The sequence below is a fragment of the Bidens hawaiensis genome, unplaced genomic scaffold, assembly GCF_021521415.1.
Source record: "Bidens hawaiensis isolate Kalapana, Puna unplaced genomic scaffold, B.hawaiensis_p1.1 tig00010056_1, whole genome shotgun sequence".
In the NCBI taxonomy this organism is placed as follows: Eukaryota; Viridiplantae; Streptophyta; class Magnoliopsida; order Asterales; family Asteraceae; genus Bidens; species Bidens hawaiensis.
Genome location: NW_027491759.1, coordinates 464,216 through 478,592, shown reverse-complemented (window position 1 = coordinate 478,592; position 14,377 = coordinate 464,216). Strand labels below are relative to the sequence as shown.

Sequence of the window (14,377 nt, the reverse complement as noted above, 5' to 3'; positions counted from 1 at the left end):
CGTTTTGGATTGCAAAACCAAGTCTGTTAATTTGTTTATTAAAACTGTTTTTTTCTATTTAAGTCGTTTCGAAGGTGGTTATGATTTGCTTATTCGAACCACTCGTTTACAAGTAAAATAGTGTGTTCGAAATAAGCAATACAAATATATCTATTCCAAACTACTACCAAAGTAAGATGTATGAAGAAGTCTATTAATTTACAATCAAATTTTGTATACAAAATTAAAACTCTCAAAACTCATTTCTAGCTACAACCCATTTTTCACCTTCCTTATACGCGTTTTTGTTACATAAGTTACCTTCAACTCGCTACTCTCACACTCGTTTTTACTAAATATGCATGCCGATGAGGCGAGTTTGATCAATCGATCAGAAAACTTCTAAACTTTAGCGGTTTTTATGCATAAAACAACAATGTACTTTCACTTTTTATCTCATTTTTACCTTTTAAAAACATTTGAGCACTAAAAGAAGGGTCTGAAAAGCTTTTGTCCTCATGACCCATGGTATAAATATAAAAACCATCTTTCAACAACTCAGAAGTAGAATGACTAAAACGAGTACGAAAGTGAAAACCCATTGGTATTTTATGCAAAACAGGAACACCTAAACGGTAATGTGTTACCTCGGTGAGAACTGACTATGGGAAACAGTAGCAACTGAATCAAAATCAGCGTCATTATCATTATATCGTTGTATATTTTCTTCTAACTCTTTGATTTCATCATAGTCGATAAACGGGGGACTAGAGGGTGTCGGCAAGGGTTCATCGTCTTTCACTAGCATTTTTAGTGCCATTGATATTGTCGGTCTTAAAGTTGGGGCTTCTTGGGTGCATAAGAGTCCTACATGGACCACTTTGATGGCCTCTTTTTTGAAATTATGGTTCGGATATGTGTGAAACATTAAGTTCGGGTCAAGGATTTCTTCCACTGTACCTAGTTGGAAATGCCTCCATGCCTGTATGTTTCAATGACAAATCAACAAGCAGAATGTTAGAATTATGAAAAACTGTTAGATCTCTGACTATGGGTCTTAATCGGGTCGGTTTTCAGGTTACCTGGATGCAGTGTTGTAGAAATCGCTAGTCGAGCAGTAGGGTGAGGACTAGCGACTAAACGGTATTAATCGAGATTAATCGGGATTAACCGGATTGGACTTTAATGTATCACTTTTCAGTTTTATATATGCACTCACACATTTTTATATTTAATTTTCAGTTTTATATATACACAAACACATTTTGGTCGGAAATTATTTTTTTTATATTGAAAAGTAGTGATTACATTGAAAACAAGCTGCGTCAGAAATTGCCTGGAATCTTGCTCAAAACCGCTGATATTTTCCGGAATCTCGCTGAAAGCCTCTGATTTTGGCCAGAACCTCGTTAGAAAAGGCTGAATAAGTACAATAAATCCTGATTTTGGCCGGATTTGACCATTGACCAATTATATTACCAATTAGACCAAAATTAATCGGTGGAGTGGGGACTAGCTATTAATCGGGGATTAATCGGCACCTAGTCGGGATTTTTACAACACTGAGGGGATGTAAGAAATATCATAGTTAATGAAATGAAGTTTAAGACTTACAATTGCCACTAAGCTGTCTGTGTATTCTGAGTTTTTACTTCCATTGTTTTGTATTCCAGTAACTACCTCCAGCAACAGTACACCATAGCTGTACACATCTGCCTTTTCGGTTAATTGACCAAGGGCTAAATATTCTGGCGCCATGTGTCCACTGGTTAATTCAAAACAATAAAATGTATCAGATTCTATATTATGACATGGCGTCTAATGTTGTCGCTTTCTTATCACTTAACACTAGAGGTGGCAAAATGGGCTGTAACTGATCAAAACGGACAATTTTTAGTGCATTTGAAATGAACGGGCCCAAATAAATCGTTGGCGCAGGCTTTCATGACTTTATTGGGCTTTGGGATTAGCTAGGCCCATAGCCGGGCTCAGGAAATAATATTAAGGACAAAAAAACGAGTAATCTGGATTACTATAGTTAGGAGTCAGGTGCACAAACAAACGAGTTGAGAACCGACCCTGGTTTCCAACCCGATTTTGAAACCAGTTTGAGAGAACCCTGTTTGGATCCAACCTGAACCATAGGGTTGTAATCGGTTTGTAGCCTATGCCTTAAAACGGGTTTAAACCCGGCCATTTGGTCAAACCCAAACCTATTCTACACTCTTTTGTTTTTTTGCTTTTCTTGAATTATATATATATGATTGTAAGTATGGTAAACTAATACATTAAAAAACAATGATTAAAAGAGCTATATTATTAATACGCTTTGGGTGACTTTTTACCCATTTTCATTTTGGCTATTTTCTTAAGTATATCCATGTGACCCGTTTATCAATAAACATGTCTAAAATGTCACCTCTATTAAACACGCCAGTTAAAAAAATAATTTGAATCAAGCATCCGTTGAACCTCTTTATAGTAGAGAATAGGACTACAAGGTAAAATAAAGCAACCAAAAAGGGTACTTACAGTGTTCCCGCAACTGCGGTGCTGATGTGGCTCTTATCCTCTTGAAAAGATCTGGCCAGCCCGAAATCAGCTATTTTAGCACGAAGCCTTGAATCCAACAAGATATTGGCCGCTTTAATATCCCTATGAATTATACGAGTCTTGTTGTTCTCGTGTAGATACACAAGACCTTCTGTTGTGCCAAGGATGATCACAAATCTCTTTTCCCAGTTTAATTCCTTGCCTTTTATTGCATCTATAATATATTATCATTTCAATTTTATTAACTTCAATAACACAGAACTTTTAATGTAAAGAGATGATTATTTTTAAATTTTTTCTTCACCAAAGATGAAGCGATTGAGGCTCATGTTGGGTAGATACTCATATACAAGAAAACTTTCTGGCCCTGAACAACTGCATCCTAACAACCTGACAAGGTTTTTATGTTCAAAACTGCTGACGATGTTAACTTCATTATAAAAATCTGCTGCTCTGAATTTGTTGTTAAAAAAAAGCCTCTTCACAGCAATCTCTCTTCCATCCGGAAGAACTCCCTGAAATTTTTCATTTTTCAAAAATAATGTTTGTTTCAATTCATTTGTACTTGACAGCTTAACATAAAATAAGAACTGTTATTTTTTATATGTATAATGTTTATAAGGTAGTACCTTGTAGACAGTCCCAAATCCTCCTTGCCCGAGCTTATTGGAGTCATTCCAAGAGTTTGTGGCTTTCTCAATTGTGGAGTATTTGAAGTTCAAGCTACTATCAGTAAGAATCTTGGCCAGTTTCTTAGCATCATATGAATCTGATTATCATCAATAATGCAATAGACGATTTAGCATATATCGGTTATCTGATTCTTCAATTCAAGATTCTAGCATGGTCTCTACCCATAGAGGTGGCAAATTTTACTTATTTACTTATGAATGGTCAAGTAAGTTATGTTTTATAGTTCATGGACAAAATAAATAGCTTAAGAGAAAAAGGGTCGATGGGTCAAACGGGCAAAAATTCATCTAAAGTGTCTTTTATAATGCACAAAACCATCTAATTCATTTTTATCAAAAATGAGAGTATTATTGAAATGGGTAAAGAAAAAGTATGGACAAAAACTTTATTGGTCAATCCGACCCGACCCATTTATAATCTTATGAAAATTTTGCTAGTTCTGACCCTGAAGAAACACTAAGTGAACCCTGGGCAGATTATAGATAATCTGGGGGTTAAGTAATGTTTCCCACGAGGATGAGGTCCAGCAGAGAAGGTTGTTCTTCAGGGGACCTGCAAAACAGACACCGTAAGCTCGTCACTGAGAAGGGGGGGGGGTTCCTCCTTGTGACCACCCTCCGGCGTGAGAATCAGACTAGGTTGCTCTGAATATAAGTGTATATTAAGAGATTGCTAGATAAGAGAGATATCAGATGATGTCCTTACCATTCCAAGGTGTTGGAGTATTTATAGCCGAAGGTAGGTTTCCTAGAAGGTACAGCCGGCTGAATAGTATTCCTGTTCCACCAACAGTGGACTACGCACAGGCCATGCTGGTTGGTGGATAGGCTACGGCCGACAGTAACAAGGTCGGCTGTACACTGTTCCTTTACTGCCGGCTACGCACTGTTCCACCAACTGTAGGCTGCGCACGTCCTATCGAAGGGTTGGTGAGTAGGCAGCGGCTAATAGTGACAAACAGTACTAGAGGGTGCTCCTCCTCGTATTGTTGTCGGTGAGCTGTCACCCTGTGATTAGTTCATGGGCTGCTCTGGTCAAATTGTCTTTTAACCGCCGGCTGTGAGTGCCATTTTTACCGCATCTTTCACCGAGCCGGCGGTTACGTTTGCTGCGGACTCCGCAGCGGCGACCGCGGCGGACTTCACCATTCCTCCTCCGTCATCGGCCTCGACGGCCGATCCTTCAGGTACGCATGGGGCTTCTCGCCAACCTCTGCCCCCTTCCCATCTACCTGACCTCTTGGACGGATTTCCCTTGGGTTCAGGTGACGGGTTTGGCGGCTATCGGCCTGTTATTGACCCTACAGGTGCGTAGGGTTCTTTTGGCCTATTTCATATATATATATATATATATTTTTTATATATCATCTTTTCCTAACTGCTTTTTGTTTTTTGCAGTGTCGGATTCCAATGAAGTGTATGTTCCACGATGGAACATCCGCCGAGGAACAACCCTTCGCACCCCTGTGGAGTGCGTGGAGTGGGCTCGTCACGCTGCTCCCAGTGGTGCGTTGGGGGAAGCCATGGCTAGCTACCAGGAGGGTAGGCTAAGCAATGAGCTTCGGGTTCTCCTGGCCCGGATGCAGCCGCGCGTCGAGCTGCTTTGTCGTGAAAACGACAAGTTAAAAGCAGCTCGCCTTCAGGAAGTAGCTCAGGCGCGGGCTGTCCGGGAGGAGAATAGGAGGCTTTCCGCCGCGGCGGCGGAGAAGGAGAAGGCGTTCAAGGCCCTTGAAGTTGAGGTTCAGGCCCGTCTCGAGGCTCGCTCCAAGGCTGCCCAAGCTGTTAATGAACAGCTTCGGCTGGCTAAGGAAACTGCTAGGAACGCAACTGAAAGGGCCACCAAGGCTGAAGCTGTTGCTGAGCCTCTACGCGTGGAGAATGAAGAGCTTAAAGCCAAATTAGAGGCTCTCCAGCATGCTCATGATGCCTTGGCGATGGAGGACGCGAAGAAGCTCCAAGAGATCCTGGACCAGAGGGGCGTGTTTGACCACACTGAGCGGAAGCTAAAGGGCGTCGAAGAGGCTGCTGCAAAGGAAGTGTTGCTTGCCAACCTTAATAAAGGTGAAGCCGAACGCGCCTGTACCCAAGCTCAAGCCGCCCTCCAAGAAGCTCTGGTTGCCAAGGAATGGCTTCTTCGAGAAGCGTTGTCTCAGGTAAGCTTTTCATGTCTTTACGCTTTTCTTTGTAAATAGAAAAGGTTCTGATACTTGTATTTTTTCTTTGTAGGTTGTGCATCGGGTCTTCTCTGAGACGTCTTATGACGATGCTATGAGCGCAGCCCTCAACGCTTCTCATGAGGATGGGGAAAAGGCCGGCTTCCTGCTTGGTCTAGGGTTCGTTGAGAAAGGCATCCCGCCTTCCAACTTCCCTTTGTATGATGTGGATACTGAAGCTGTTTATGACCAAGCAGTGAACCAGTATGCCGCCTTCCCGCATCCGGTGGTGGAGAAGGTGAACGAAGTCGCTGCTGCTGATGATGGGCTAGCTATCCTTAAAGCTTTCCTTAAACCACCACGCTCTACTGATGGAGCGGGTCCAAGTGGAAGTGGTCCTGAAGCTTGATTCTGAAGATCCCTTTCCACCATTAGCGTAGATTTTTGCTTTTGTATAGCTATCTTTGTAATATTTGAATTTGATGGAATAAAGATTGTGTTAGTTCTTTGCCTTGTTTATTTTACGCATGTTTTGATCTAACTTAGCAATTTCTTTAGTACTTAGATAAGTTAACTTTTTAACGTAGCAAATTATAAGTTTGTTTCGCTTCCTCTTTCATGATTGTGCGGGTATGACCGTCACTTACACTTAGTAGGATAGCTTAACTTTACTTATATCTGACCTGCGTGGAAGTTTTCCTCATCTTTTCCTTTGAAATTTTCTAAGTGTTCAGAATAAGTTAACCTTTGAACGTGGTAGATGATAGGTTGAAGTTTTGCTTCATTGTTCGTGATTGTGCGGGTAAGACCGTCACTTGCACTTACAAGGATGGCTAAACTTTACTTACATCTGACCTGCGTGTAGGTTTTCCTTAAAACTTGAGATTTCTAGCGTTGTGCTTATGCGGGTTTTGCCGCCTTCCACACGTAACGACTTACTTCTTCCCCCATTTATGCGGTGAATACCGGCACATTAGTGTGGGAAGTTCATAAGTATAAAGGTAAGGCTATCAACACATTGTGAAAGGAGAATCATTTCCATTAGAAGTGGCTCTAGGCCTTTTCTTTACAAGTTTGGAATTGATCTACATATAACATTTGCGTAATTGAGCTCCATTCCATGTTCTTGGGATGGGAGTGCCATCGAGCCTTTCGAGCCGGTATGCGCCCTTTCCCAGGACTTCTTTGATAATGTATGGCCCTTCCCAGACCGGGGCCAGCTTTCCTGGGCGTTCTTGGTTCGAAGCCTCGTTGTTACGCAGTATGTAGTCTCCTACTTTGAAGTTGCAAAGTTTTACCCGCGTGTTGTAGTACTTTTGCATTTGTCGCTTGTAGTTCTCTTCACGCACTGCGGCTAAGTCTCTGCGTTCCTCGGTTAGCATAAGGTCTAACCGTCTTTCCGCATCATTGTCCTCTGGTTGAATCATGACCCTTGGTGAGGGTAGACCAATTTCGACCGGGACCATGGCTTCAGTGCCATAAGCGAGGCTGAACGGGGTTTCTCCCGTACTTGCCTTTTTCATCGTTCTGTGTGCCCAAAGTACGTGTGGAACTTCGTCCACCCAGCCGGATCTGTGCTCCAATAGTCTTCTCTTTATGCCGTCGACGATGCTCCTATTTGCTCTTTCTACCTCACCATTACCCTGCGGGTGCGCCACCGAGGTAAAGGTGTGGGTGATTTGAAGTTCTTTAAGCCACTGTTGTAACTTCTTGTCAGCAAAGTTGGTGCCGTTATCGCTCACCAAATTCTGTGGAAGCCCGAAACGACAAATGATAAATTCCCAAATGAATTTTTTGATATGTTTCGCGGTCGTTTGGGCTAAGGGTTTTGCCTCTATCCACTTGGTGAAGTAGTCGATGGCAACCACTAGAAACTGAACATTTCCTGCTGCTGTAGGAAATGGGCCTGTCACATCGATGGCCCACTTCTGAAATGGCCATGAAGAGGTGACTGGAACAAGTTCATTCTTAGGGCGGTGCGTGTTGGGTGCGTAAAGCTGGCAAGACCTGCATTTTCTGATGTATGCCAGCGCATCCGTATGCATCCCCGGCCAAAAGTATCCCGCGTTATTTAGCTTAGCTACAACAGCGCGGGGACCTGCGTGTACTCCACAGATGCCTTCGTGTACTTCCCGTAGGAGGTAGTCAGCATCTTGGTTGTCCACGCATCTTAAGAGTGGGCCAAGAAAGTTACGCCTGTAAAGGATGTCATCGATGAGTTGATAATTCAGTGCTTTACAGCGTAGTTTTCTTGCCTGTGTTTTTGACTCTGGTAGTGTACCTGCCGCAAGGTATTTTATTATTGGTGTCATCCATGTTTCTGTGCCGGTTTGGATGACACAAATTTCCTTGTGCGGGACCGAAGGTGTCTCGAGGAGTTCAATGCGGATGTCCTTTCCTAAGTGGGTGAAGGCTAACGATGCAAGCTTGCTTAACGCATCCGCAGATTTGTTTTCACTTCGCTTGACGTGTATGACTTTGCAGTCGTTGAAATCGCGCATAAGGGATTTTGCTTGTGCGAGGTACAGGGCCATTGTGTCGTTCACGGCCGTGTATGTCCCATTGATTTGATTGACTACTAACATGGAATCCACGTGGGCTTCCAAGTGTTTCACTCCCATCTTACGCGCAATTCTCAGCCCAGCCAAGAATGCCTCATACTCGGCTTCGTTATTCGTACTTGGAAAATCCAGCCGAATAGCGTAAGTGTATTCTTGGCCTGCTGGGTTGGTTAGTTTCAGCCCTGCGCCTGAACCCTCGTTACTGGCTGCTCATCAGTGTAGAGTCGCCAGACATCATTGATGTCTTGTGCTGGAGAGGGTTGAGCCTCTTCCTGGCACTATTTTTCCCGCGATGCAGGCACTTCCGCAATAAAGTCGGCCAAAACCTGGCCTTTTATGGCTGGTCTTGGCTTATACTTTATCGCGTACTCCCCCAACTCAATTGCCCATTTGGCTAGGCGTCCCGATAACTCGGGTTTGCCTAGAACGTTTGCAAGTTTGAAGTTGGAGAGAATGGTGATTGGGTGACCCTGGAAATATCGTCTTAACCTGCGTGAAGCGTGTATAAGTGCTAAGACTAATTTTTCGAGGGTAGAGTACCGGGTTTCTACGTCTGTTAGGATACGACTGACATAATAGATTGGCATCTGGATGCCTTTTCGCTCTACTAGCAGGACTGCCCCGGTTGCTCTATCTGTTGCGGAAAGGTATATGATTAACTCCTCTCCCGCTTTTGGTGCTGTGAGCGTTGGGAGTTCGATTAAGCGTGACCGAATCTCCTGAAAAGCTGCTTCCGCTTCTGGTGTCCAGCGGAAGTGCGTTTTCTTTAAACAGTTTCTCAACGTTGACACGAAGGGAAACGACTTATCCGCGTGGTTTGCCAAAAAGCGATTAAGTGCCACTAGTCGTCCATTCAGTGTCTGAGCCTGTTTGATGGTGGTAGGTGATTCCATTTTAATTATGGCTTCGACCTTTTCAGGGTTCGCTCTGAAGCCATCTTTAGTGACGATAACCCCCAAGAACTTCCCTTCTTCCATTCCAAAGGCACACTTGCTCGGGTTGAGCTTCATGTTTATCTTCCTGAGCGTGTTGAAAGTTTCTTCGATGTCTTTCAACATCGCTTCTGGGTCAGAGCTTTTGATGACCAAGTCATCCATGTAGACTTCCAAGTTCCTCCCAATTTGGGCATGAAACTGGTTGTCCATCAGGCGTTGGTATGTGGACCCGGCATTCTTAAGTCCGAATGGCATCATTTGGTAACAAAATGTGCCATCGGGCGTCCGAAAAGCGGTTTTGTCCTGATCATCAACGGGCATGTGGATTTGATGGTACCCCTTATACGCGTCCAGGAAGCATTTAAGGCGGAACGGTGCCAACGAATCCACCTTAAGATCAATTTCAGGTAACGGATAACAATCTTTGGGGCATGCTTTGTTCAAGTCCTTGAAATCTATGCACATGCGCCATTGTTTGTTATTCTTCGGTACCATAACGGGATTTGCAACCCAAGTTTGATATCTACTAACGCGTACGATGCCTGCGTCAAGGAGTTCCTTGACTTGGGTTCTACACGCGTTAGTTTGTTCTGGCCCCATTACTCTGCGCTTTTGTACGATTGGCGTAACAGCCGGATCGCATTTGAGCTTATGCTCTGCCTTACTTCGGGGTACACCAGTCATGTCAGCTGGTGTCCACGCGAAGATGTCAGCGTTTTTTTTGTAATAAGCGCTTGAGTAAGGTGCGTGTGGGATCAACAACTGTTGGGCCAATGGAGACGGCCTGGTCAGGGTATTTGCCGTTGAAGGGGGCCCATCTTTCTGGTTCGGTGATGGTTGGTTTAGCCATCTTTGGTTTGGGTTTAGATGAGACAGATGCGATGCATACCTGGGGAATGCCGGTGATCATCGCTACACCCTCAGCTGTTGGCCATCCCATCATGCCGTGGACTGAGGATACCACGGCGTTGAATCTTGCCATCCCGTCTCTTCCGAAGAGAATGTCGTATGTGTGGTGTGGCTTCCTCATTACGACAAAATCCACGTCTTCTGTGCGTGAGTGATTCCCGTCCGTAAGAGTGACGGGGAAAGATAGGATACCCAGGGGGGTGTTTGTGCTGCCATCGAACCCTTCCATCGAGGCGCAGATCGTTTCCAGGCGTTCTTTGTCTTCGTCATCTAGCTTGTCGAAGAACTGCCTGTACATCACCGTTGACGAGGCGCCGTTGTCAGCAAGAGTGCGAGAAGTGATGTAGTGCCCCAGCTGGCTTTTGATGACGATAGGGCCTTCTTTGCTGGGTCCTCCTGGCACTCGCGGGAAGCGCACCTCAGCTTCCTTCCACGCACATGGTTCTGTCGTTCGCCTTTTTCTTCTTCTGATCTTACCATGAACCATGTTGATGCTGATGTCAACGGGCTTTCGTCCGTTGCCTCGGTACCGGTTGTCGTTCCTTCCTCCCTTCTTGATTGATGCCACCAGGTGTGCCAGTCTTCCATCCTTGATGAATGCTTCAACAATATTCTTCAAGGATGTACACTCTTCCGTACTATGACCTTTTGTCCCATGGAAGTCACAGGATTTGCTCTGATCCGCATTAGGTCGCTGCCGGATCATTGGAGCTTTTGGCCATGGTAGCTTTTTAGTGACAAATATCTCCGTGACGCTTTTGGTGAGTGGCGTCCACCGGTGTTTTTGGCTTGAAGGGTGTGTGTTATTTCTTCCGCCAACAAGAGGGTGAGAGCTGGATGAGGTGTCAAAGTTTACCCTTGACTGTCAAATACCTAGCTTCCTCTTTTTGTTCTGCCGGGCGATCCGAACATTGTTTTCTCTGGTCCTTTGCGTGTAGAGGTGTGTACTCTGGGGAAGATCCCTTCCCAGTTGCTTCTCCGTCTCGGCAAAGCGCTTGGCTGCCGTCATGATGGCATCCCATGTGGATGGCATGCCGTCCTTACCCGTCAATGTGCGGATAAGCTCTGGGTATTCGACGCCCTGGATGAAAGCGGCGCGAACAAGATCTTCACTTATGTTGCCCAGACTTAGCTTTTTGGAGTTGAAGCGAGTGATGAAGTCTAGTAAAGATTCATCCTCCTCTCTGACGCAGTTGAGGATCGTCCACTGTTCTTCAGTATATTTCCTTTGTTGGCTGAAGTGTTGGCTGAACTTGTTTTGAAAGTCCGCCCAATCATATATGTGGTGGACCGGTAAACGATCGAACCATGCCCTGGCCGCTCCAACCAGAGTCATCTGGAACATATAACACCACGTGGGTTCCGTCCAGTTACTGACGGTTGCCCCCGCAATGAATCTGTTCAAGTGGTCGTCTGGGTCGGATAGACCATCATAAGTGCCAATGTTGGACATTTGTTTGGCACTTCTCGGGGCGATTGCTTCCGCAATGTCCCTTGCGAACTTTGACTTTCCTGCATTTGTAGCAGTTGGTCTAAAGGTTTTGGAGAAGTCACGCGGGTTTCTCTCCGCATTCGTTGGTTTAAAGGCTTCCCCAAAATTCCTTTTTGGTTGGAAGTCCGTTTCCTTACGCTTCCCTTTCGCCTTATGGCGAGGGTTTGCGTCGGTATCGGATTCTTCCCTCTCATCGTCTGAGTACTCGCACTCACTGTTCATATTGAGATGTTGGCGAGTACTGCCGAATTCGTCAGCCTGTTGAACTGAACGCAAGCGTTCATCCAATTCAGCTTGGAACTCTTTCTGACGTGCTTCGGCCCACGCCTTAACTTGATCTAGTGTTTGGCGAGGGACCCTCGTTCGTTTTTCCAACTGGGCATCAGTGAACCCCAGTGGAATATTTACTGCACTTGCCCCGGCTTGGGTAACCGGGGTAGTGTTCGTAAGATTTGTATAACCGCCGGTGTTCCCCCCAGTTGCTGGGGTTGTGGTTACCGGGGTTTCTTGGTCGATTACTGGCCTTGGGACCGGAGTAACGTTAACCATTTCTTCAGAAATTTTGAAAAAACTAATAATTAGTTCTAGCTTTTATGCACGGATGGCGCCAATGAAGAAACACTAAGTGAACCCTGGGCAGATTATAGATAATCTGGGGGTTAAGTAATGTTTCCCACGAGGATGAGGTCCAGCAGAGAAGGTTGTTCTTCAGGGGACCTGCAAAACAGACAACGTAATCTCGTCACTGAGAAGGGGGGGGGTTCCTCCTTGTGACCACCCTCCGGCGTGAGAATCAGACTAGGTTGCTCTGAATATAAGTGTATATTAAGAGATTGCTAGATAAGAGAGATATCAGATGATGTCCTTACCATTCCAAGGTGTTGGAGTATTTATAGCCGAAGGTAGGTTTCCTAGAAGGTACAGCCGGCTGAATAGTATTCCTGTTCCACCAACAGTGGACTACGCACAGGCCATGCTGGTTGGTGGATAGGCTACGGCCGACAGTAACAAGGTCGGCTGTACACTGTTCCTTTACTGCCGGCTACGCACTGTTCCACCAACTGTAGGCTGCGCACGTCCTATCGAAGGGTTGGTGAGTAGGCAGCGGCTAATAGTGACAAACAGTACTAGAGGGTGCTCCTCCTCGTACTGTTGTCGGTGAGCTGTCACCCTGTGATTGGTTCATGGGCTGTTCTGGTCAAATCGTCTGTTCTGCCCATACCTTAGTAGGTATAGTACAAAAGATCTTCCAGAAGCATACGGACTGGCTCATTTAGGCGGGAGTATTCCCGCGTTGCTCATTCCTTCATGTGACTACTGAAATAGCTAGTGCCTTGTGCGTGTAGCCTTGCTGTTAGTGCGGGTAGCCTTCCCTGATGGCTTGTATCCGCAACTGCGGGAACAGGCGGGGTACTTCACCATTGGGAGGCTTTCCCTGCGGGTACAGCTGGCGTACTGCGCGTAAGGTTATCTGAGCATGGTGGGTCCTGCGGGAGCAGTTGGTCGTTGCGCAGACGTCCCTGTTCAAGGTGAGTCTTGCGAGTCCAACTGGGCTCTGCTGGGACCTACCTCTTCAGACCCAAATCTTACCCAACTTGCCTGATCAACCCATTTTGCTACCTAGTACTGAATCATGCTTTCTTTTAGTATTAAAAAGTTAAGTCAAGATTGTTTCCAATTTGCATGACCTGTTCTTTTCTGTTCTAACCATCTCCGTCTTCTGATATACAAAGCAATCAACAATGCAAATACAAGAATCACAATGGCACTAACAACAGATGCAATAACAGCCATCATCTTCCCTGAAAAACCAATCAACAAACATTGTAACTATCTATAATATCCAGTAACATGTTTAACAATGGTATCAAATTTGTAAAAAGAACTCATCTTTACCTCTGTTTTTGGATCTAACTGGCACAGGATTGAGAAAATCAGTATCCGAATACCTCAAAAAACACCCAGTCATCAACGCACGCCCTTCAGACCAAGGCAAGCATTGCAATACAGCTTCAGATGCCGCTTCTAAACAAGCCCTACAAGCATTTGCACTCAACGTCTGCCAGCAATTCGCCAACACATATGCTGACTCGTTCACTGTCCTAGGCCTTGTCACTTCTTCTCTTGCAAAATAACCGCCACCTGTCAACGCATCCCTAACAGCATTTGACACAGCCTGCCTTGCTGAATCCTGAAACACACTACTCTTTCTTGTGGTATTCCCACAAATAGTAGTGTCACTAGGTCCCTCAATTTCCTCATAAAAGCTATAATTCTGGAATCTCATAAAACAACCGTCTTGGTAAACAATACCACCAGTACTAGGGAAACAACGCGAAATAACAAAATGTGCCGAGTCATAGCATAAGATGCAGTCAGTTGTTGAAAGATCACCATAGCATTGAACAAGTCCATAATTAGCATCAGGTGCTGCACCTACATTTGCTGTTGCAAAATTTGAAGATCGAACTTCGTTGCCAAGCATTTCCGTTGTTCGGATGAAGTTTGCTACAAAAGCCGTTTGATTGTGTTCGGTCTGATTATCACATGATAAGCCAATGATCTGGTTTCTAGGAACTCCCTCTGATCTATCTACCATAACTAAAACTATAATTATATTCATAAGAACAACAAAAGATATCTCTGTTGATCTCTTCATCTTCAATAAAGATCTTGAAATTTGGATCATCTGCCTCTTCACATGCAGATTGAATTAGGCCTTGCTATGGTGGCTTTATGCTGGTGGTGTGGCTGGTCAAGAGGCAATAATGAATTAGTTAAATTCTTTGAGTAGAAGCAAATAAATACAGTTCAGACTGAAGCAAAGCAAAATCATAAATGATACTGTGACACCATCACTTTCACACACATTAATTGCAACCCTAACAAATTCAGAAATTCAAACTACAATCTAATTACAACTTGCATAAATCCTGTTAGATACAATAAGCCTAACTCCAACTGAATGCTAGTCATTAAATAGCATTTAAAGCAATATAGTGGAGCACTGTACATTAATCCATATCCTAAATTTGGTATCAGCCATCACAACTAGCGTTCAAATAATACGTCAGACACGACACGATAAGACACGATCACCTGT

General features: G+C 44.6%; 1 protein-coding gene across 1 annotated transcript; it reads right to left on the bottom strand.

The window, feature by feature from the left end:
• Positions 1 to 322: 322 nt before the first annotated feature.
• Positions 323 to 14,225, bottom strand: LOC143534084 (cysteine-rich receptor-like protein kinase 2). The gene is made up of 7 exons (XM_077028678.1): positions 13,171 to 14,225; positions 12,963 to 13,076; positions 3,162 to 3,301; positions 2,837 to 3,047; positions 2,512 to 2,746; positions 1,594 to 1,744; positions 323 to 961 (listed from the first exon to the last, which is right to left on the bottom strand). Exons 1-7 carry the CDS (start codon positions 13,961 to 13,963, stop codon positions 623 to 625), a joined length of 1,983 nt encoding a protein of 660 aa, XP_076884793.1. The 5' UTR covers positions 13,964 to 14,225; the 3' UTR covers positions 323 to 622.
• Between the last annotated feature and the right edge of the window lie 152 nt (positions 14,226 to 14,377).

Excerpts from the sequence above, each read along its gene's own strand:
- LOC143534084 (XM_077028678.1), bottom strand. The coding sequence starts at position 13,963 with ATGATCCAAATTTCAAGATCTTTATTGAAGATGAAGAGATCAACAGAG. Across the intron at positions 1,745-2,511 it reads ACCGCAGTTGCGGGAACACT|TGGACACATGGCGCCAGAAT; the intron begins GTAAGTACCCTT and ends TGAATTAACCAG. Across the intron at positions 962-1,593 it reads CAGACAGCTTAGTGGCAATT|GCATGGAGGCATTTCCAACT; the intron begins GTAAGTCTTAAA and ends TGAAACATACAG.